The following is a 24,062-nucleotide window of genomic DNA, read 5'->3' as shown; positions in this document are numbered from 1 at the left end:
TTCGAACCGTTGTCCTCAGAAACATTAAGCACAAGATGAAACCACTGAGCTAAACACGCCAACGAAAAAATGTTTACATTCACACGGTATTACAAACTCTACGCGAAGTAACAGAAAGTTCGTGGGGGAAAAATTCGCTGCCGGGTCCTGGTCCAAAAGTACCCTGTAAACGCCACTGGTTTGGTGTCTCTTCTGGGTAATTGAAAATAGCTCGTCGGGAGTTATCGTCCCTTGGCAAGAGCGGGCTTCTTGACAAAGCATACGGCCACCCTTGCATTACTAACACAAAGACTAAGAAAATTTCACACAGCAAATGTTCAACTTCCTATTTTACTATGCACTTCAATAAATTAAAGTATTTGCACTAAATATCATACATTCAACAACTGGTTCCATAAGCTTCGGTAAAATTCTTGCACTAGACGACTATCGCATGAAAAATGTCCACAATGCTAAGCAAAATGCATGCAGAACATCGGGAATTTCTGTTAATTTAACAGAAGAGAGCAACAAAAAGCGAAAGACCGCATTTCAATTCCCGACGTCCAAATAGGAACAATATTAAAGGTTTATATCGAAGTCCTATTTACAGTAAATGGAATAAAAGTAAAAACACTTAGTGTTGGTGTGGCCTGTCTAATGCGGTAATTAGACCTTTCGCAATGTTCGATCTACGTATATAAATTGTTTGTTTACTAACACGTGCTATAGACACGTAAAAGCTTCCTTATTGTAACTGACGGTGAGGTTTGGTGCAGAACAACAGAAAACAAAGATAAATTATTATTATAAAAACTTTGGAGGCATCGCCTACGTAGCAACATGGGTAGCTTTAACGTTTATTCTACGTCTGAAATCGTCAAATCACTGTAAAAAACTAATGTTGTGAACTGGGTGAACACAATTTGTCTCTATAATCGCATCTCACCACCGGTCAGACCCAGCTAGCAAAAGCTGTCCGCCTAACATCGTTCAGCGACGTTGAATTGATGTAAAATGGAAAGTTTTGGCTAGCTTTGAAAACAAATGCAGCTCGAACCAATAAAAATCCGAGAGAATAATTAAAAATATAGAATTCATTGACTAAAACCTTTATGAACGTATATTCGATGCAAATCGACGGTTTATTCACTACATGTCAGAAACATAAGCCTAAATAAATTACTAATTCTATAATATGACCTTCCCATCATCCCATCACCAAGCCATTGCCAAGTGCCAACACAGGGACCCACGACCAACAACTAAATAATTAAGCTACAACAACCCAGGCAGCAGAATCCGTCATTTTTACAGCAATGTGAAAAAGCGGATTTTGCTGCCTGGGAATGAGAACGCTACATAATAAAAAACTGCAAGAGACGGCACAATCTAACCAGTCGTCAAAAGTTATAGCTTTTTACATCATTTCAACGTCTTGTAATAGGCAACCCAAGCGGAGTGAGTAAAAGCTGGTTTTTACATATCACACTAACAAGCTTCGTAAATAAAATGCAAAACTGACAAACAACTCTTCCTTCCAATAAAAGCGCAACTGAGTTTGGGTCAACACTCAACGTGGACGTCTAATAGCATCTGGACTGGAAGCCAAACGTTCAGCCTCACCTTGCACGGCAAACAGGGATTGCCATATTGGCGGTTTTAACGTTTTTTTAATACATTTTCAGATTAAAATATGGCACGGTCGCAACACCTTAGTGTATGGTATTGGTAGTAGTCATGCTGTTGACAAAATCAGCCCAAATTGCAATATTATGAAAACACCATCAAGATTTTGGAAAAGTTTCCTTTTCAAAGCTGATGTTTTGTAAATAGGCTACTGCGCATTGATAAAACAGAGTTTTTAACACTATTTACAATGCTGAAAAAAAATCAAAATGCCAAAGCCAAAGTGGTCTGCCAAACGCATGAAAAAACGCTCAAAGTGCTAAAATTTGGAGTTATAACTGCCAATATGGCAATCCTGTTTGCCGTGCAAGATGAGACCAAGCGTTTGGCTTCCAGTCCGGATGCTGTTAGTGACGTACACAAACTCGACATCACCAAGCACCGAGTCATTCGAGCATCAGGCATGAAATCAACAATCAATGGCTCTGCTTCACAAACACTAAAACCCGTCATTTTTACATTGATTGAACGTCCGCAGACGTAAGAATGATACAAATGCTCCATTAAAGCGGCTGTGCCTAATCTTCGACTAAGTACGTAACGTTTGCAGACGTTGAATCAATGTAAAAAGAGACAAAATTTGCTGTCTGACTTGTCTTGGTTCGTACTCTCAGCCAGCATAACTTTTCATTTTTACATCGCTTTGACATTGACGGACGTCAAAAAAATGTAAAATGAGAACTTTGGTCGGCTGGAAAAGGTTTTCGAAAGGGTTATGTGATTGTCCGCGAATTAACAATGGTCATTATTTTCAGGCGGAAGACGTCGGCAGACGGGTATGAAAAGTTGAGATAGACCTTTTTACATTGTTTCAACGTCTATAAACGATCCAACGCAAGAAACGATTAAATAAATATAAAAAGACATGATTTTGTCAGGTGGGAAAAAGGTAGCACCATTGCCTTATAAAATCACTTTCCCAGACAGCAAAATCCGTCATTTTTACATTGATTCAACGTCTCCAGACGTTAAAGTAAAAATGACGAATTTTGCTGTCAGGGACCACAAGAAATGGAAGGTGTCAAAATTCGGCGCATGATGCGAATCTCCACCAATATACCAAACTTGGAACAACGGTTCGCACTGACACCATAAAACAACAGATCTTCTACGCAAATCGTTCACGACAAAGGTCGGGCATAAATACGCTTCGTTTTGCTATACAGTCAACACAAACATATTGCAATAAGTCGTTAAAAGATAATTCGGAACATGCACAGTAACGTTGCAACAACATTAAACTCCGTAATTTCTAAAATGATCTAAAGTGAAAAATCTTAGTTGACACAACAAAAGACGCATCTGACACCGCTCGAAGAAATACTCGATCCGAAGGTGTTCGCATAAAAAATCCTACCGCGCCTGGACGCTAGAGATTAACCTAGAAGTCCACGAATTTCCTTGTGCATGTGACACAGGAAATCCACGTAAGAAGCGGCTGTGCCTGTTCCTCGGTCTTCGACAAGGAAACGTTTGAACCAAGGTTCTAGTTTGTCTCTCTGTCGTACAATGGTGAGCTGAACAAAAGATATTACAATGAATACCCAATTGAAAGACTAACCAATGTGAGCTATCCCATTTACATTTCAGGCATTTATGGATTTAAACCAAAAATTTACGACAGTAACTTTAAGAACTCAGCCGAGGAATGATAAAATGTTTTCATTTCTGATTCAACAGCCGTGCATAGGGCTGTTTTAATTCTTTCACATTCGATGATTTTTTTCTAACTGGAGGTTTTAAATCGACTGCAAATAGTAAATTGATTTCTAGAGACTGAATCTCCAAAATACCTTCATTTGCCGAGACCTCCCTGCTTGCAGTTTGGAAATAACCGACCGGATGTTTTTCGAGTCGTCGTTGTCAAACACAAGCATGCTTCCCTGAAAGGAGAAAACCTCGTTTAGGAATTAAGTCACCATGTTATGATACAAATTGCAAGTAAGAACAATATTGTGAATGCGGGGTAGCGCAAACGCCAACTCATACTGTATTGTCGAAGCCTGCCGATTATACCGTTCACCTTATCGTAAAGACTCAAAACCAGCCAATCTCCATGGATGTGGATTAGGAAAGCTAATCGACGGATGACTGATCCGCTTTGTCAGTAGCGTTGGCAAAAGGGTCCAGGGGGTACTTTTTCATACGGGCCGAGAAAAGTGAAGAAAAAGCCAACTATTTTGTGCAGTTGCTTCAAGTCTATTTTATTTTGAAAACCACAGCTGCTTTTTATAAAAAACTACCTTTCTTAATGATTTTAACAAGTATTTCTCCTTAGGTATGGTTTTTCAATATATACTTTAGCGGTGTGTCATTTTTAGGCCCAAAAATGTTATTGGCACGGAGCCTAAATTATACTTTCAACGGCAATGTGCTTTGCTGTGAGCTTCTGTTTGTTTGCCTATTTACTTGTGATACGAGAAAATCAGCTGCCTTTGTTGGTCTTGAGAACCTGCTGGCATCCTTTACAGAATCATCATCAATGAGTTATGCACGCAGTCTACTGAATACGCCATTGTATTGGGGCATTAAAATAATCTAAATCTGCCCAGATACTCAAGCGTCTATTATTATAAAGACTAACAATAAGACAATGAAGACTCACCAAGTCCACATCAATCTGCGCCTGGCTTTGCACACCGAACACATTTTGTATCCAGGCTGGATCAACAGACTGCCCGACCCATATGAAGATGTTGACGCCATTCTCGAGAATGTAAACCTCGTTGTCTTTGAGCCGATCGTCAGAGCAACGGACGGCCAAGGGAAGACCGTCATCAGAGAGGGAAGAAAATAACTACAAATTGAAAGTATTAAGTGTTAACAGCAATGTTTTTACATAATTAGATATTGAATGAATGTACAAAAGAGTGAGTTTGTCAGCTGGGCAAAGCTAGCATTCTTGGAAGTACAAAACACACAGCTATGATTTTACACGAAGATTTCGTTACATAGCAAAGTAAAGATGCCAAAATTAACACAAGTTAATTTACAACAGTAATTCCAAACCTCATTGCAACCTCAAAAACTTGAGTATGGTAGACTATCGAACTCGGTACATAGCACTAGCAGTAACAGCCAATGTAGTCGGTGAAAGAAAAACAAGCCTAAAGTCTTACCAAAGGCATTAGTTTCGGATACAAAAAGACCTGGCTCTCAGCAACATCCATAGACATGATAAGCTGACGAAGATACGCCCTGTCGTCCGTGGATATGTCTTGGGATGAATGTATGGCGTCGTTCTGGGTGAATGACACACAAATTAACACGACTAACTTCAATTCTTGCTGCACAAAACATAGTGAGTTATAATCAACGATGTCAACGTAAAATGCTATCTACGTTATAATCAAACGGTTCCAGTGTCTTGAAAACATTTTCATGACAATATGTCTGCAGTTAATGCAATAACTATAGCATGTTTCGCACTTGCAAAAATCTTCAATATCATTATCAACTTGAAGCACGAAGACCAACCTGAACTACACTGCGAGGCTGCTAAGGACCAGCCCAACTTTGATCTCATAGTCTACAAAGTTGGAAAACCAACATTTCTACTTTATGAACAAAATACATCAAAACAGCAAGCTACTTCTTTGCTTTGCAGTCATCACTCAAAGTAGCAACTGCCCAGACAGCAAAATCAGTCGTTTTTTACATTGATTCAACGTCTGCAGACGTTGAATCAATGTAAAAAAACAACTGATTTGCTGTCTGGAATATGATAAAGAAAAAAACGTTCTGGCTAGCTAGTTCAGAGACTAGATGTTATGGATTAGTCAGAAATGAAAATGAACCTATGCCAAATGCCCACCTTTAACAAACAATTTAAATAAACGGGAATTAGCTTCATGCTTTCAGGCAGGATCAGTTGCCCGGCCGACGATGACGTCGCCACATATTTGCGATACATCGCTAACATCGTTGATGCTTGGGAGATGAGGTCTTCCCGAACCTTTGTGGGGGATGTGTGTAGGCCGGCCCTGGAGAAAAGATTAAAAAACGAGTTTTTATGTCTGGAGACGAGGAAAAAATGTTGGGCAAATAGTGTGAAAGTTATTTCTAAACTTGACCAAAAGTCAACCATAACCGGTATTATATAGGGATCCCAACGACCATACAATTCTTATCAACGACAAAAGAAAAAAATATATCAAACTGCAGTCTTTCTGGAGAGCTTCTTCATAAATTACTGCTGATAACGCAGAATCTGGTGAAACGTAACATCTAACCTGCTGCTTCTGACTGCAACCAACTGTACTTTAACGTTCTTGTGCTATCGTGGCTTACTTGACAGCTTTTTTGACAAAGTAGTTCATCAGCACATCCGTCTCGCAGTTTCTGTAGAGGTCGGCGTATTGCGAGCACACGCTGAGGTTGAGGTTATGGAGTCGAAGCCGCCGTTGCCCACTAACCGAAGTATACAGAAGAGCAACCTGAAAAGAAATCATGGGGTCAGGAAAAAGTCAACAGGAGTACAACATACAGCGCTTAAAGTGCCGAAACTATACTCACAATTTTACTCATGCTCGGTAAACGTTTCTCGACTAAACTATGATCATCTGTGACACCGAAGATGAAAGCAATATAGCTCTCGAAACGTTTACTGAACATGAGCACATTTTTGCTGATTAGACTCTGCACTCTTTACTAAAAAATGTGGGATTTTTAGCAAATAAGCAACCAAACAAATTTCTCAATAATAAATACCTTTCTTGCGTCGTTCCAACGTGTTTTTACATCCAGGCATGCAAATTTTCAGTTTGTGTAATTTTTACCTGCACGAATGCGCCATATTCTTCGGCTATTTTGTCATCGTGCTTGAGTTCAACGTGGATTGCCTTGTCACAATCAATGGCGGCCAGTTCAACGTCAGTAGTATTGTTCATGTACAAGGCTCCCATGAATTCAACAGGACGAATGCCTAGAGAAGAAAATCTGTGCTTGTTACATGTTGACGCAAAACTGAAGCGGTTACCCAGGCGGCAAAATCGGTCATTTTTACATTTATTCAACGCCTGCAGACCTGTAAAAATGACGATTCTGATGTTTGGGTACGAGAACATAAAATGTGGTAATTCACTATGTTTTCAAAACTGGAAGGGATTGCCTGCCAATCAAGATGGTTCGCTTCTAGCAGTAGCAGTACCCATCTCATGACAAAAAGCGAGAAAGTACAAAGTGTAATGTCGATTCAATGACGTCACACCTTTACCAGGTCAAAGTTCAACACTTTGTTTGACTTTGCTTTTGTGATTACTTAACGAAGCACACTAAGCAAGGTCACTGGAAAAAGCAGAAAAAACTATGTTCTGACAGTCGGACTCATCCAACGCTACACATCAAGCTTACTGACACACAACAGTGTAAGGAACTTTATAGCAATTAAAGGTATTGGTTATGCTATACATCATATTCACAACAATAGAAGTTGGAGAAAAAAAATATTTGAGAATTTTTTTAGCAGTTTTACCAGTGCTGGTCCTAATTCGCATGACTGCGTCAAACGCGATGTCCCGCTGGAGATCGTGAGAGAGTTCCTTGATGAATCTGTCACCATCTACCTCGGCTCGAAAGAAATTGTACCTGGACATAGAAAGAGCGGTTTTGCTTGCACGTTATATCCGAAGTGTTTGATTACGTGCCAAAAGATTACTTCTTACCTTTGCAGCTTGAATTCTAAGTCACAATTAAACAGAGATTATTTCATCAAAATAATTGACATATAAACTTCACATTAACTAGACACACCAAACAGACGTTTACACACTAAGTGCACCAAATCATAAACTACTCACTTAAACAGCTGGCCACCGGTGAGGAGAGGCACTTGGCCAAGGGTGGCCACATCTATGTATTGGTTAGGAAACAAGAAGAGATCTACACAGAGAGCTTGTGCAACGCAATCCTTCGCTAACTTCTCGTAGAAGTTTGATGACGGAACAAACAACGTCTGCGTCATATAAAAAACGTGTGCGTCAAATAACGTTTGCGTAACGACGTTTCCATGAAATGTTGAATTCAGCGGTAAATAAAAACGTCTGCGTCACGTTTTCCAAAATTTAAAAGTCAAGTGATTTTAAGATTTCAAACTTGAAAAAGTTGAAATTTAAATTTTCAAAAATTGTACAATAATTTGCATGTAATGTCTTTATGAGATTAAGTTTGCCACTTTTACAACATTGGATTTTTGAAACTGACCTTTTCCTTGTCCGTGCCAATTAACTTCCGATCATCTCTGTTCTTTAATTTGCCAGGGGCTTCTCCTATTGGAAGACTAGAATGGAACATAAATAACTTTGCTGCGCACTGTGCTGACTAGAAACAAAAACAAAGTATTTATATATGCTGAAACATACACGTTTCAAACAAAATATTTTAGCCTTAATTTTGCGACAAAAAGCAATTTCCTTTAAAAAAAAACAAATTATATAAGTTTTTTTTTCTTCTCATTTTGAAATTCACAAACAAAAGCACTGCATAAAACAGCAGTTAATACATAATGGATGTTGTTAGAAGCCTTATGAAATTTGAAACGGGAGTAACGATGATCATGTTACAAGGTAGAAGACAATCTTCTGAGTGAGAGATGTAAAAACCGACACATGAAAGCACTACCCGAACAGCAATATCGGATTTTGTTGTCGGATGTCTCAGTAGCAGTTATGAAAAATGTTTATTGTTGCACCTCACACGCCTGTCAAAATTTCTACATTGAAGCAACATTAAACGACGTAAGCTTATACGTAGGCAAGCCACCGAACATCTTCCAAGCTTACTTGGATGGCCTGAGTCGCAGCTTGAACGACAGGCGCGAAAACCAACTCTGTTTCTTCTGTGTCTTGAAACATTTCAGGTATTTGTTCCAGCAGACTCTCAATGACGTGCCTGAAACGTCACAACATACAAGGAATTGCCATGGCAACCAAGCATATCGTCAGTACTTCGTGACGTCAGGCCAAGACAATGAAGGTTTGGCACTTGCAACATTTTGAACTGAGGCTAATGCTCTTTGCACAACTGCTCAAAGTACACTCCATGAGCCAAACAGCAGCAAAGTTCATTTATGCATTGATTTAACGTCACGAAATATCAGTTTAACGCAAAAGAAACGGGTTTGCTTGATCAGCGGAAAGATCGAGCATTCCAAAATAAACAGGTCAACAGCTGGTTGCGCAAAAGTCCAAACATGGTTCCCAGATAGCAAATCAGCCGTTTTTTTACATTGATTCAACACCTACAGAAAAAAAACGACTGATTGGCTGTCTAGATTGAACCACAAACAAAATGCTAAAACGACTTTTTAAAAATTGACTTTGCAGTAGCCCAATTTTCTATTCATTTATGTATTTCGGCAACTTACACACACATCAATCACGGCAGATTATAATTATTATTATACTGGAAAAAAACGGACAATTTTGAGGTATCAACCCATTACAGAATAGGATGGATGAGGTGTCACTATAAAAAGCAGAACTTATTTCAAACAACCAAATACTTCGCGCTTGTATTCATTTCATTGCAAGTTGTATCCCTGAAGAAATAAGATGAAGCACAAATAATTTAACGGATCCGTTTCAAAATGTAAATCTCATCAAAATTTGTTTAATCTGACCATAAAAAATTACGATTACGTGAAACATACGTAGTTACCACTGAAACTTACTCACCTGGACTCTTCTAAATTGACCAGAAAACCATCTTGCAACGGTACAAAGACATCACTGACGTCAGATACGACCATCATCTGGGGTTGGGCAAGAGAGCTCTGCGATGAACCGTCGTGTAACCAGACAGCAAAACCCGTTATTTTTTTCACTCAACGTCTGCAGACGTTGAATGAACGTCAAATAACGGATTTTGTTGTCTGGGGAGGAATTGTGACAGAATAGATTATATACCAGTCAACAAAAGTTGTGGTTTTTATATCGTTTCAACGTCTACGCTGGAACGATGCATAAAATGGCGAGTTTTACTGGTTGGAAGGAATGTCAGCCAATATACAGTACAAGTGTTAAAAACGTATGTGGACTGAGCATTCCTACTACTCTAGGTAAGCTATGAAAATGGTCCCATCACACTTTATTCATTAGCACAACATTTCATCACACACGCGTTAATCGAAACGGCATTTCGTATAATACGTGTTTGTCACAAACGCTCTCCCTCTTTTCCAGTTGTTTACAGTGTTTACCAAAGCGGAAAATTATTTGACAAATTGCAAAACTTTATCTCGATTTGAAGTTTTGAAAAGATAAACAGTGTCTTCATACAGCGACTTTCCTGACACGAATACTTACGTTTAAATTATAAAAATGAAGAACACTGCTGTAAGTTATAAATCCAATCTTAATTGATGATTTTTCTTGATTTAATTCTCTCGGCAAGGTATCTAAAAGACCGCGCAGCTGCCCACATAATAATCCAACCAAACCGGATTTGATCGCGTTATAAGACACGTCTATGGCGAAGATAAAAGCTGGGGAGTTGGGAAATTTGTCGTCCTGTAATACAAAGTTATGCATTTTATGCGAAAGTTTGATACAATTCCGACTAAAAACGAAACAGTTAGGCTATTACAGATCTGGGTCACGTGGTTAGGGATAACACGTGACGTTAGAGATAACTTTCAGTGGTGCTGCAAGACCACACAGGGTGCTGTTAAAAAAATCTCGATCAGTTTTGTGAGACAAGTCACCATGCTTTGTTTGTAAACTCGAATATTTGCGGTCTCTTCATATCCTAACGAAATATTTTTGCACATTGTATGAAGCACATGGGTGTCGAAATTACTTTTAATAAAAAAATGGAGTTTGGCAACACTGTTGTCACAGGGCAGCAGGGTGGCCGCATACCAAGTTCTTCTTTTTAGTAGTGTTGTCTGAGGTAACTTGAGTACAGCTCCGAAGCAGTGAAGGTACGACACAAAGAGATGTTCTGTACTCTCTCAGTCAGTAAACCAGCTGTACGTTTACATTTGATGTTTATTCCATTGCATTACTTTGTTTACAAACAATGTAAATAGGTCTAGTTTCTCGGAAAAAGAGAAACGTTTTCTTTCCTGTCCTGAAAATCATCGCATCAAATTTCGTTCACTCACGCGGCAGTAGTCCTTGGTGGTGACGTATTCATAGGAACCCCTGCACAGTTCAGCACGCCGATGCTTATCCACACGCTGATTCATGTGGTCGATGTGATCGAAGTAGTTGTGAGGAGTCTGAAACCGAGTTAAAAATTAAACTATTTGTCTTAGAATTGCAGTCAGTGTTTGAGCGTACGCTGTACTTTGAACGCACCAGAAGAGTTCACACAGAGCTTCCGGCAAAAAACAAACAATTGGAAATTTTCAATACAAAAACAACATAAGAATACATCGCATTGCTCATAACAAATGGATAGTTTGGATTGCAAAAAATACCTTTAATCAGTAATTGTCCATAAGATATAGAGATATTATATCGTACTATTACATTATAGATACAAGACATTGATATGTGACGAATAAACGACACACTAAGGCGACGAAAATACAGGTTTATAAATATGCCTTTGTGCATGAATGATTGACCTATTTGAAAAGTACCTCTGTAATGGCGTTGCAGAAGACGCATTGAAACCTCCTTCCACCGTCAGTAAAACCAAACTGCGGGCACATGTATGCTTTGCAACGCTTACACCTGATTGGTCCGTCCTCGCCAGGATTAACAATGAAGGGTGGAGCTTCACCGTCACGTGGTCTGGCAAGAGGCTTGATGACGATGCTCATTGGTATCTGCAAATGCACGTCACTGGGTGATTGAAACTCTTCATTGTTTCGTCACAAGGAAGGTCATGGCAAGAACAACCCAAAAAGACACAAATTGGTCTTCCTCGATCACTTTAACGTCGCCAAAATTTGACTGTTTGCCGAGATAACGATTCGGCGCAACAAAATGGGTTAAGATTAGCACAAATAATATTATTTATAACAGTGGTTCCTGAACTTTTATTGCTGACAGGGCCCTAAAAAATTGTCAACTCTCACGGTACCCCAGTCAAACCAAACTTTGCAAGCGTTTGATAAAAGTAAGAAATCGATTTTTTTTTAATCAACCTGATAGCCAAATTATACTTTGATGCACGTTCGTGTGTATGCTGCAAATAAAATATGAACGCGACAGTTTTTGGACATTTACGCAGCGACCCTGACAAAACCTTGGGGCACATCAGATCACCCAATTTGGGAACAACTGACCATCTTTTTCAATTAGAGGCATTACAAAAAGCGTGTGTACAGTTGTCTCTTTCCTCCCATTTTGTTTCAAAGAATCCTGATCTTTATCTCAAAACAGGTAAAATATTCCTCTAATTATAATTTTTACTGAAAATGACATCGGGGTAATTCAAGTTAATTACGGTGTAAATAAAACAGGCATAACGTTTTCTCCAAGATTGTCCATATTCCATCAGCGTAAAATAACATGAAATCACGGCAAATTGCATAAAATATGTGGAACATAAAAACAAGATAATGAGGCAAAGAAAATGATACCATCAAAAGTTAATTATTCATGACGTAAAGACAGCTTGTGTGTTCGAATATACCTTGCATGTTTTCGCCATGTCAGCAGTAGAAGGGAGATTGTAGGTCGCACACCGAATATACCGAGGACTTGCGCTACCTGGTGAAAAAAACGTAATTTCTACAACATTTCACTATTGTTTGTCTCACCGATGTTACATCACGTAATAAAGACGCAATTATCTGACGTTAAATTTTCTTAAAAAATCACTTCCTTGTTATTTGTGTCAACTTTGCAATGACATAATACGGGATGCACAAGAAACTAACGCTTCATTGCGTGGGTGACAAATGTTGCATGTCCTTGCTACTTCCATGCGCTCAAGTGCAACACTGCAATAGCTGTTTACATACCATGCGCAATTGCGCTTATGCCATGTGTTGAAATTGCAAGGACTAAACTAGCAAATTCAGTCCTTTTTACATTAAACCAACGTCTGTAGACGTTGAAAGCATGTCAAAAATACTTGTCATCTGAGAAGCAATCAAATAAAGAGCGAACCTCAAAGATAAAGCAGATGCTACAAATATGAGATAATGTTTTTGAGATAACAATTCACGACCGAATGACTAAAAATTGTGGAGATGTGGGGATTTGTAAAGTCGCTAAGGCCCGACCGAATGAAAATGAAAGACGCCATACTCGAGTTTCACCATTGTCTGGGATCATCAGCGATCAAGGACGAAACTATAGAATGACAAACAGGCCCATTACATATTGATTCACAAATAAAACGACATACCCATATCTTCAACAGTGAAGTTTGTAGTAACAAAAGGTGGAATCAATTCTTTGCCCTCAGTTCGAAACGCTTCCCTAGAGCGGGTTAGTCGGTCATCCATAATAACCTGAAAGATTGAACAGAATCAATATTTTGTGCCAATGTTAAGAATTATAAAAATCATGCTTAGTAAAACAAACGCATAGGTGGAGTTAAATGAAGTTTAAAAAATGAAAAAGTTTATGAGGATTTTCAGCGAATTTGCTGTAACATCAATCACTTATTCAATTGAACTACCGGGTACATTATTATTCTTAAAATGACTTTCGCCGCTGAGTTTTTTAGTTGGTACTCATTAAATTGTTTAATTTTTTAGAAAAATTGTTAAACATGCGATGTACGCCAAATTTCAGAATTGTAGCTTTTATAATTTTTGAAAAAAAATTACATGTTTTAAATTATTTCACCCAACCGATCATAATCAATGACGTTAAGCTCATCAAACACATCAATAATAATGAATCTAACAATAAAATACATCGCTGGATATGGATATGGTAGTGCTTGCTTCACAGTAGATTTGCAGACTGCAATGGAATTAATCGAAAAGCAGCGTTTGAATAACCAAGTTTTACACGGGTTTATGTTTCACATCATTTCATATTTTACACCCTTTTAGTTGAGAAAACCAGGCCTTAAAACTCGTGTTTTTTTCCGGCAGCCATCGTGGCCTACCGAGAGCTCCTTCTCGGCGGACAAATCTGCGCGCTTGGAGGCCAAAATATAACATGATAGGACAAGTAAATAGAATTAAACTTGCAACAGTGTTACAATGATCACTTAGCGTTGTTGAAGTCTGGGCGACGTCCTGCTATAGAATCGTTGTACCACGCAATAACTGCTTTATCGGGATTGTAATCCGGTATTGTAGGACCATCTAACGACACTACATTGTTGCAACTACTCGCAGCTCAGAAGATTGTTTTAACTGCATTAAACCGCCTTTCATAAAACCTGACTATTTATTCCGTTATGATGCAGGTTTTTTTTTGCTGAGTCTTTTCGGTCATTTGTCTGAAATGACTTGAAAAATTTCGGTTATTTTTTATTTATTTCGGTCATTTTTTCTGATGAAAATAGTCCTTTCAAGTATAGCTGATACAAACCAAAATTTGCACTTCCTGACTAGCTACAACATTAAGTTTCGCTGAGAAACGTTGTCGTGTTTTATCTGAGAAAAGTTAGAACAGACAAACGTTTCTTCAACGTTCATCAGCGAAACTCAACCTTGCAACACCCGGCCGCAGCCATCTTTTATTGCACCGAATTGACTATATATTTTTTCGGACATTTTGACCGAATTGACTGCATTTTTTCGGACATTTTGCTAAAAAATCAGTCAATGACCGATAAATGACCGAAAAAAACAAAAAAACAGTTATGATGTCACCATTGAAGGTGTGAAGTCACTAACCCACAGCCGGAACATTTCTCAACTATGAAGACACGTGTTTTCCCCTCCGATTTCAACTAACCTAGTTCTCCTTTTTAACAACGATTCAATGTCAGACAACATTGAATCGATATAAAAACAACAACATTGCCAGCCTATGTAAATTATCACTTCGGATTAACACTTTGTTAAAATAAACGTCGGGAATTGCAAACAAGACTTACAGCGCTGGTGATCGCAGCTGGATGTATTCCATTTACAATATATAGGCCTACAATAGCAAATGTTCCCGCGCAATACTATAATGGTGATTATGAGGCGCTGACCTAATTCTGCGTCACTCTTTGATACTACATATTTTCGACATTTAATCCACGATCATTCTAATGCGAAATTAAATAATTGGCTAGAAGAAACCGGCGGCCAAACTTGGCCGACTGAGGAGGTAGCACCGGCGGTTATTTAAGCAGTACTTAGCGGCCATGGCCGCCGGTTGCTTTAAGGCTTGGAAAACCATGCCAATTGGGGGTAGTAAAAGTAGATCTTCAACTTCAAAGTCTAAAATGACGACTGTTTCACTATGAATAGTACAATGAAGCCTCGCTAAACCTGTATCGGACTTGGTATTGTATCCGGATCAAGTCGTTGTTTTGAGGAAGCTGGATTCTGGTTAGGATAGGAAGGACGTACACCGGGCTGGCCAGGAAAACCTATATCAAAGATAAAATATATCAATACAAAATGAGTTTCTCCTTGTAGTAACTAATAGAAAGGCAAGACAAAATAAAATGTATATACATCATAAAAACCTATGCAATCACACAATGCATCATTGCTATGGTGAGATTACCAGGTTGTGTGTGGGAGGGGTATCCTCCGACTGGAGAATGAACTCCTGGAGGAGCCTGTCCAGAAGGAGGAAGCATGGGACGTGGAACAGGTCCTTGTGGTACACCATGAGACTGCGAGAAAGTAAAAGTTAGATCAGACTTAGTAATTTAGCTGCACTGGCAAGTTGGTGCCAATTAACGCGCCAGGTAGTCTATCAAAAGTTATTAACTTCTTAAAAATAGATTTTATAGCACACAGTCATCAGCTGTGTGCACAGCACAACTGCACAAGTTTCACAAAGGTGGTGCTGGATGGATGAAAATCTAACCTTATTTTAACATTTTATCAAGTGAGTGCTTGTAAAACCTGGGCCTTGTAAGCTGATTCATTAGTAGTATAAAGTAGAAATCAACAAGTTTCAGACTTATGTCAAGACAGTGTACGACTACGAGGTAATGAAAGCTGACAATCAATTTGAGATGATTGCAAAAGATTGATTAAAACAAGTATAATATAACAAAAGCTTCGGAATTTTTTTAACACAATTCATTTATTGCAAAAATAATAAATAAAGGTAATTCCATGCTCAGTTACTAAGCTTGGGGGAATGTAAAAATTTTCATCACCCTAGCCCTTTGGTAAAAACGAAAGTTGAGTGGCCACTCCCTTTCTCTCGGCCACCTTTTCTTCAGCAACTATGTTCACCAATGTAGTACTTCCAGGGTAAAGGTGAGTGGGTTCATCAACAACCAGCTTAAGCCAGATGTCAAATCAAGTGTGCATTGTTGGAAACCCAACGCTTTATCTGATGCACCATTCCCCCGCTAATGTAATAAGATATAATAAGTCAGCTATCTTACCCCATAAGATGCGGTATTATTGCCAACTTGCATATTTTGCATTTGCTGTACAGGAGGTTGCAGTTGAGATTGTTGCAATGGAAGTGGTTGTGAAACAGGGGAACCGGTATTGAAAGCTCCAACTACATCATTAATCATACAATAACAATGTTTTCTTATACTGCATTAGTAAAAGTGACGGCAAATTGAAAAGCAATAAAAAGCATTCAATAAAAATATTTCAAGTAAATCTCCATTTGTATGTACCATGATAAATATCATATCAATCAATATAGATCATACGTAAACATTCTTACAAGCATTGGCTATGAAATTGTGTTTAGAAATTATGGGAGTTGCATCTCTCTATCACATTAGTGCTTTCAGCCATGACAAACTAACCCAAACATAAATGGGTAGCTATTCAACAAGTTACAAATTTTAAAGCAGAGCACAAACACAACTTGCAAACAAAACAATACCAAGAGGACCAGCAGAATAATTGTGGGATGGATGCTCTCCTCCAGCAGGTCGAGGAGCATGTTGAGATGCAATCGTTCTAGAAGTATCTAGTTGCATAGAAGGAGGTGGCATGCGGCCTACACCATTGGAAGGGGAAGCGGAGACATGTCTGAAATGAATTAACAAATATAGATGTAACTCTAGTAGTTAAGTTATGGTACAGAAGACATGACAGTTGAAAAGTTATCTTTTGCATCCAACTGCCTAAGATAATTACAGCACACATTTTTGTTACACATTTTAATATCACACACTTTAGTAATTTTTGTTGAATTCAGTAAGTAAATTATATCACATACATATATAATGCTCAGGCCTCGAAATTCGTTTTTGTTGACGGCGGACAAACGTGTCCGGTCTGAGCAGCTATCTCGGCGGACAAATTAAGTCTCACGGCGGACACACCAGTTTTAGCGTCGATCGTCATGCTTAATCAATAATCACTTTATCTTGATAATTCTTCACCATTTGAGAACTATAGCTACGGTTTAGAAGGCCTTTTAAAATTTCAGAAAAGTCACTGACTCTGAAAAGCTTTCATCAGAACAACGACGTACGCTTGAAGAGTCAAGGCGTCGCGTAACTGCTTAATACGCCGCATAACTGATTAACTTCCACCGAATGAGGTCGTGTGGCTTCTTGCATCACAATACTCTGGGCACGAGTCAGAAAACTTCTACACTAACGCTACTAGTTTCTGTTGTGCAAAGTTTCACTAGGCTTTTTTTGTTAGGTTTATTTTTGCGTGTCATGTGTGCGAAAGTGAATTTTCCCTGGGCCTTTTCTTTCTTACTGAAATACCAAAACTAAGCAAATTTTGCTGCATCTTGCTGTAATAGCCTATTCGTATAATATAATTTTGTAACCAACCTTGCCTTATCAATATTACTCGGAGATCAAAGCCAGACATTGTGACGTGAGACTTGAACTAAGTTGCGCGTGATTAGTGTAAAAGTACCGGTACTCCCGTTCTTAGCGAAGAATTCACCTTTGTTACGCTGATTCAATGTCACCAATGGTTGAAACAACGTAAAAATCGAAAGTTTTCCTGCTTGAATGGAAGCTCAGGGACAGTATTCACATTTTCTAGATGCGCGCTAGAATGCGTGGCAATTATATATTCGCAACAATTGCTCGTGCTATGCAATGACGATTTGTATCGCTATTTCTCGGCGGACAAATATGTTCAATCTAGATGGTACTTCCCGCAGACATTACATGCTGTGACGGCGGACATGACCGCCGTGAATTTCGAGGCCTGAATGCTATTTAAATATCCTTTTATATTATAAATTGTTATTATGAACTAATTATTATAGAAGAGGTACCGGTAACACAACGCATGTGCATTGTGCAAGTGAATACATTCAATTGAATTACTGTGTGTAAGTAGGTGGTGGTTGCTGATGCTGATATGGCTGTTGATAATCCATTTGATTGTGATGATGCCCATTGATGGTTGATGTGGGAGGTTGCTGTGTTGGCATAGTGCCGCTTGTTGCAGGCGGCATTTGCTTTGTAGTTTGCAATACTCCCGGCTGAGTCTAGAAACATACTTAATAGTTAACTTACAAATATATATTAAAAATAGACCTGACACTGCTTACAAAGGTTACAACTCTTTTGAAAAATACCACTGAATGTATATATATGTACTGTTTGCTGGTATGTAACTATGTATTAGTATCAATATAAGTTTCATACTCCAGGCCTATAAGCTCAATTATTTTTCTAGCGACCAAGCATGGCCTACCAGAGCTTCTTTCTGGTGGGAAAATAGTCAACCAAAACAAAAAATCTGCTAAAAAATCGTGTCTTTAGAAATCCGTTAATTGATATGGTAGTTGTACGTTCACTCAGATAAGGACTCAAACAAGGGTTTGAAACATATTTGCGGTTGCATTTAACTGCATTGCTTCCCAGGTAGGTGTAGAGTTAGTCTGCGAGTTTTTATAGGTCCACAGCGACACTCATACTTTGCCTTGTTTTTGAAAAAAGGTTGCAAGTGAAGAGAAAAACGTCTCAAATACCAATAGTTAAGCAGATAACTTTAGATTTCTCGTAAAATACTTCATTTGGTGACACAAGCATGAAAATTGGCACATATGTACCTTAGACCATGTAAATTTCAAAAGTTTAATTAACCAAACGAAAATTCAAAGCGGCGGCCCGTGACGTCAAAATTCAAAATAGCCGCCATTCCGGTCCTGGACTGACGTAGGAAAGTTGTTTTATGAGAGCAATTTAGGTGTTTTTCATTTCTTACTATCTTGAAAATGTTTTTTGTGACATTTTTAGCTAGTGTTTATTATTTCAGATTGTACCCCTCATTAAAAATCTTCACAAAATCGGGGAAAAAAACGGTTTTTAGTGTTTTTAGCAAAAAAGGGTGGTCATATGTTACTTAAAAAATGATAGCCTCAGCAAAATCCATCGTTACTGTTCACCCTCAACTTCAGTGTATTTAAAAAGAGACAGAAGTAGGGGTCCAACTCGAAAGTCACCAGAGTAAATTTTTCGAGCAAATAGAGGTGGTATTTGTAGTAAAATCTGATTGTTGGTTTGTCAATTATTACAAATAATTATGTTTCGCGGGCGTCAGAAATGAAGTTTTGTGCGTAACTATTGGTTAGCTGCCAAGAGTAACGTACAAAAATTCCTTTCTGACGCTGCCGAAACGACAATGTTAACCTTGACCAATAGCAACGCACAATCACGTATATATATATTGACATATTTTATTTACTTAATAAGATTATCATAACAAAGGCTTTATAAAAACATAGCTAAACATAAACATAAGTTAAGCACTTAAACTCTTTACAACCTCACAACACAGCTGAACTAAAAAGTAGACATTGAGAAACGTGAACAAGAGCTTCACGAATCAAGCCAGAAGCCAACACGTCGACTGCGCACAGAGCAAGTTTGTGATTTAGAAGACCAACAGAGAATATTCTGCGATTGCTATTGACCAAGCCCATGAACAGAATAATGCCATTATGAAAGGAGATGGAGGGATAATTGGAATCACAGAACACGAATCAGCCTTGCTACGATGGACGGTAGCAGGCCCTGAAGTCTGTAGAATTATACAGGAATATGAATGTGTTTCTAAAAGTCGAGAGAAAGTATCCCTAAATCATCATAAAGCAACACCATCAGCACAGAAAGCATTGCTCAAAGACGTCATTTCTCTCACCCGAACCATTGAAGAGATGGGCAATCCCTATCTTGAGGAGCAAAAGGTAACAGATATGCTAAAAGACTATGATACAAAAGATAAAAATTAGTTGGAAAACTTCACATCAGAATTAGACAAATTCTACTCACCAATTGCTCGGAACAAATTCACACTGTTTAACTCAAAAAAGGCAACACAAAAAGGGAATCACAGCACATTGAAGGGTGACTGCAGCCTTTTTTCAAAGCTCTTATTTCATGCCAGATCCGACAACTTCAGATCTGCTTACTCTTAATACGAAAAATGCCATGGAGCAAAAGGTAACAGATGTGCTAAAAGACTATGATACAAAAGATAAAAATCAGTTGGAAAACTTCACATCAGAATTAGACAAATTCTACTCACCAATTGCTCGGAACAAATTCACACTGTTTAACTCAAAGACAACACAAAAAGGGAATCACAGCACATTGAAGGGTGACTGCAGCCTTTTTTCAAAGCTCTATATTTCATGTTAGATCCGACAAGTTGATCTGCCTGAATTTTTTAGCCATGAAAACCAACGATTCCCAGCAGCTTTAAGTTCAGGAGGTGATCTTTACCAAACACAGAAAGCAGATTTAATGGGTTGCCTAGAGAACGTGGTACCTACACAACCTACTTCACTGGACGATGCAGACATGATGGTGAATTGGTGATAGATGGAGCCATGGAGCATGTTTAGTACACTCTACTACACCAAAACATCATACGTTTGGTGAATATGCCCAGAAGGACTTCGTGGAGAAAATTAAGCCATATGCCAGAAAGCACAAACGAACGGATGTTGTGTTTGACACTTACAAGGACGGAAGCATCAAATCTCATGCTCGTACAAAGAGAGGTAATGGTAGCAGGCGGAGAGTGACTCGAGATGTGATAGTCCCAAAGAACTGGCCAAACTTTTTGCAAAATACAGACAATAAAAAAGAACTTTATTCATTCTTAGCTGATTCCATCCAAGAATTCATGCCACCGGATGATATCGTTTACGCTTCCAAGAATGAAAAAGCTGTTACTAATAATGACAATCCCGCTTTAGTCAATTTGAGCTCAAACCAAGAAGCCGATACCAAAATATTTGTTCATCTTCATCATGGTCTCAAGTATGAAACTATACAAAAAGCAGCCATCCTGGCTAATGACATTGACGTGGTCGTTATTGGAATTGGCTTGTTTGAAAACTTGAGCAAGGATGGACTTCACGAACTCTGGATATCTTTCGGGAGAGGAAACAAAAGAAGATGGAGTCCTATTCATCCGATATTTTGTCCTGGGTCCACAGAAACACAAAGGGCTGTTGTTCTTTCATGCCTTTAGTGGCTGTGACTCTTGTTCAGGCATGAAAGGAAAGAGGAAGAAGTCGTTCTTTGCAACATGGTCAGTGTATCCAGATGTGACGCCAACATTTCAGAAGCTCATTCAGTGTCCAGAGGAAATAAATGCAGAAGATTTTGCGATCCTTCAATAATTCATGGTATATCTTTATGATAAAAGTAGCAAAATTGCATGCACTTCGGGCAGCATATCAGGCCGGACACATTTGGGAACGAGCTCTTGAAAGGAGTCCAGAATTGCCATCTCCAAGTAACTGGGGGTGGAAATCTGGAGATGGGGGAACATGGGACATTATGTGGACAAGAAAAGACCCCGTAGCCGAAGCATGTAAAGAACTAAGACGATGCAACTGTAAAAAAGAATGCAAAAACTGTAAGTGTAAAACTGCAAATTTACCATGCACTTCACTATGTTCCTGTCCTTGTGACCATGAATAGATATTACTTACATGTGAATCATTGTCATGAACATGATTTACGTACTCAGTAGTAATACCTGATAACAGAAATGTTGACTGTACATGAATTGTCTTTTTAAGAAAGTACTTAAGTCTGTTTGGGTGGATGTATCAAAGTTTAGACTATTCTGCGCACCTGACTGTCAAATTTGTGAAACCCTTTCTCTGTCCATAGCACGTTACACACTTGTTTTTGTTGAAAACCATCATAAATCATTCATACTGTCTTAAAAATAACATTTTCAAGGTAGTAAGAAATGAGACACATCTACATTGCTTTCATAAAGCAACTTTCCTACGTCAGTCCAGGACCTGCATGGCGGCCATTTTGAATTTTGATGTCACGGGCCGCCATTTTGAATTTTTGTTTGGTTAATTAAACTTTTGAAATCTACATGGTCCAAAGTACATGTGTGCCAATTTTCATGCTTGTGTCACCAAATGAAGTATTTTCAAGGTTATCTACCTCACTACAACAAAATGGAGAAATGTTGGCTTGTGGAAGCCGGTGACCAAACATGACCTACTGGCATGGTAGTTTATGAGGCTATTTAACGACTTCTCTGTGGCCAGGAGCTTAAATGCCTGATACTTCAATAACAATTTATTTTTCTTGGATAAATAAATATAATTTACTATTCGATGCAGGTACCTTGTTTTTCTCTCACATTTTGCATGTTATAAATTGTTGAAAATAATATTCTTAAAGGAAGTGGCTATTTCTCCATGCTAGTTGTCATGGTTGCAATCAAAAAGCATAGTTTCATGACAGGTGTTATCAGAGTTAGAATTAAGGTTGGGATAAGGATTAACAGACCTCGAAATTTGTACTTTTTTCCGGCGGTCAAGCATGTCCTACCGGACTGGCCCTTTCAGCGGACATTTAATATCTCAACCGGATATATTTTTTGCATGTAGATTTTGCACAAAATCACACTACAGTATTGTGTGGTCGTGTTTGTAGAAGAAGGTTTTCTACAACAGAATAACTCTGCAATAGTTGATGGCTTAATTAACTGACCAAATGTATCAAACACCCTCCCTTCTGTGCAAAAATTCTATTTCCATCAGTATCAGCGTGAATATGGTCACCACATTCGCCTAAGCACGTGCGGAGCCCAGCTGAGACTTGCTTCTCTGTGATGTTTCTTTTTAACAAACGATCAATGTAACGCAATAACCCTCATTGTTAAAATTAGAATACATATCCTGCCGAAAAGTTCAGACAACTTTATTTCAAGGCAACATTGCAAGGCGTTGAAATGATGTAAAAATGGCTACTTTTGCCATCAGCTTGTTAACCACGCCACTCTAATGTGATCGTTAAAGCAATTGCCTGTACTATTATTGTTTCAGCTCCGTATTTGTTCGCGTTACACAAACAAATTGTAACACTTCAAATTTAAAATATATTTTTGCTGCATTAGCTCTATTTTTGTCAAGAATTTTGCGGCGGTCATTTATGACCGACCAATGAGTCGGCTTCGGCAGACATTCGAGGTCATTCCGGAGGTCATGTCCGCCGGATATTTCGAGACCTGGATTAAGGTGAATTCCTTATCTGGCAACATTTGCATTGGAAAAAAATAGCCACAGCCTTCTTTTGAAGCGCATTACAGTTCAGTTGTTTTTATTTGCGCCCATTGCGATAACATACAGTACACTGCGATCACAGATGCTATACAACAGACGACAGGAAGCAGCGAAGTGACGTATAGTCTTCGAGTCAACTGCTCCCCTTATATTGGCTTGCCATTAAGTGTCTTTGCCGAGACACAGCCGCGTGCTCTGGAGCGGTGTCGAACCCACGCCCTTTCGAACGTTGCGCAGACGTTCTCACCACTCGACTACGCAGCCGACAAAGGTTCTGAAACATATAAGTCTAAACTAGTTGCCAAAATATATGGTATTGTTAGGAAAACTGTTGCTCTACTACACTTACATAAGTTACATTTCCACCGCCGTTATACATATTGGAAGGGGGAACAGAGTGATACCCTGCAGAAGGCTGAGCAGGGGGATAACCTATCCCTTGCCCACTTATTTTGGCTTGATGAGGAAGACCTGTGGGTGGTTGCATCATTTTCTATGATTTAAAGATTTTAATTTATAAAAAATTTCATCTTTTTAATAAACAAAAACAAGCACTGTAAGAATATACTAAATTAATTTATGATTGTACCACAAGGAATGACAACTGAAAAAAATGCTTTGATGGTGAATTTTATCAAACTATTATGTGTTGAACAAGTCCAGTTAAAAAAGTCACTAACCTTTAAACCAGTGTTTCTCAACCTTTTTTGGTCCAACGCCCCCTTTATAAACTGGCGAAATTTTACTGCCCCCCAACAAAAACGATTAATTACGAAAAGCTAATATATATTTGCGAACATGAAAACAGTATACTGGTAGTAGTGGTTACGTCATATGGAACTCACTAGATTT

General features: G+C 38.6%; 1 protein-coding gene across 1 annotated transcript; it reads right to left on the bottom strand.

The window, feature by feature from the left end:
* Positions 1-320: 320 nt before the first annotated feature.
* LOC145787947 (protein transport protein Sec24C-like) lies at positions 321-23,700 on the bottom strand. Its single transcript, XM_082599786.1, has 23 exons — positions 23,560-23,700; positions 17,980-18,143; positions 16,560-16,708; positions 16,099-16,220; positions 15,258-15,369; positions 15,017-15,117; positions 12,976-13,081; positions 12,256-12,332; positions 11,255-11,443; positions 10,772-10,888; positions 9,972-10,175; positions 9,342-9,439; positions 8,448-8,556; positions 7,870-7,986; positions 7,467-7,621; positions 7,142-7,254; positions 6,447-6,592; positions 5,959-6,104; positions 5,483-5,651; positions 4,788-4,910; positions 4,274-4,465; positions 3,462-3,551; positions 321-3,185 (listed from the first exon to the last, which is right to left on the bottom strand). The coding sequence occupies exons 1-23, from the start codon at positions 23,698-23,700 to the stop codon at positions 3,045-3,047; spliced, it is 3,081 nt and encodes a 1,026-aa protein (XP_082455912.1). The 3' UTR covers positions 321-3,044.
* Positions 23,701-24,062: the final 362 nt, after the last annotated feature.

This window comes from Aplidium turbinatum, chromosome 18, assembly GCF_918807975.1.
Source record: "Aplidium turbinatum chromosome 18, kaAplTurb1.1, whole genome shotgun sequence".
NCBI classification, from domain to species: Eukaryota; Metazoa; Chordata; class Ascidiacea; order Aplousobranchia; family Polyclinidae; genus Aplidium; species Aplidium turbinatum.
This window is presented reverse-complemented; position numbering and strand designations above follow the sequence as displayed.

Bases quoted from the DNA above. Each gene is read 5' to 3' on its own strand.
- LOC145787947 (XM_082599786.1), bottom strand. From the start codon at position 23,700: ATGATGCAACCACCCACAGGTCTTCCTCATCAAGCCAAAATAAGTGGG. The intron at 10,176-10,771 runs GTGAGTGAACGA...TTTGTATTACAG, and splicing joins CCACCAAGGACTACTGCCGC to GACGACAAATTTCCCAACTC. The intron at 7,255-7,466 runs GTGAGTAGTTTA...TTCTATGTCCAG, and splicing joins ACCGGTGGCCAGCTGTTTAA to GTACAATTTCTTTCGAGCCG.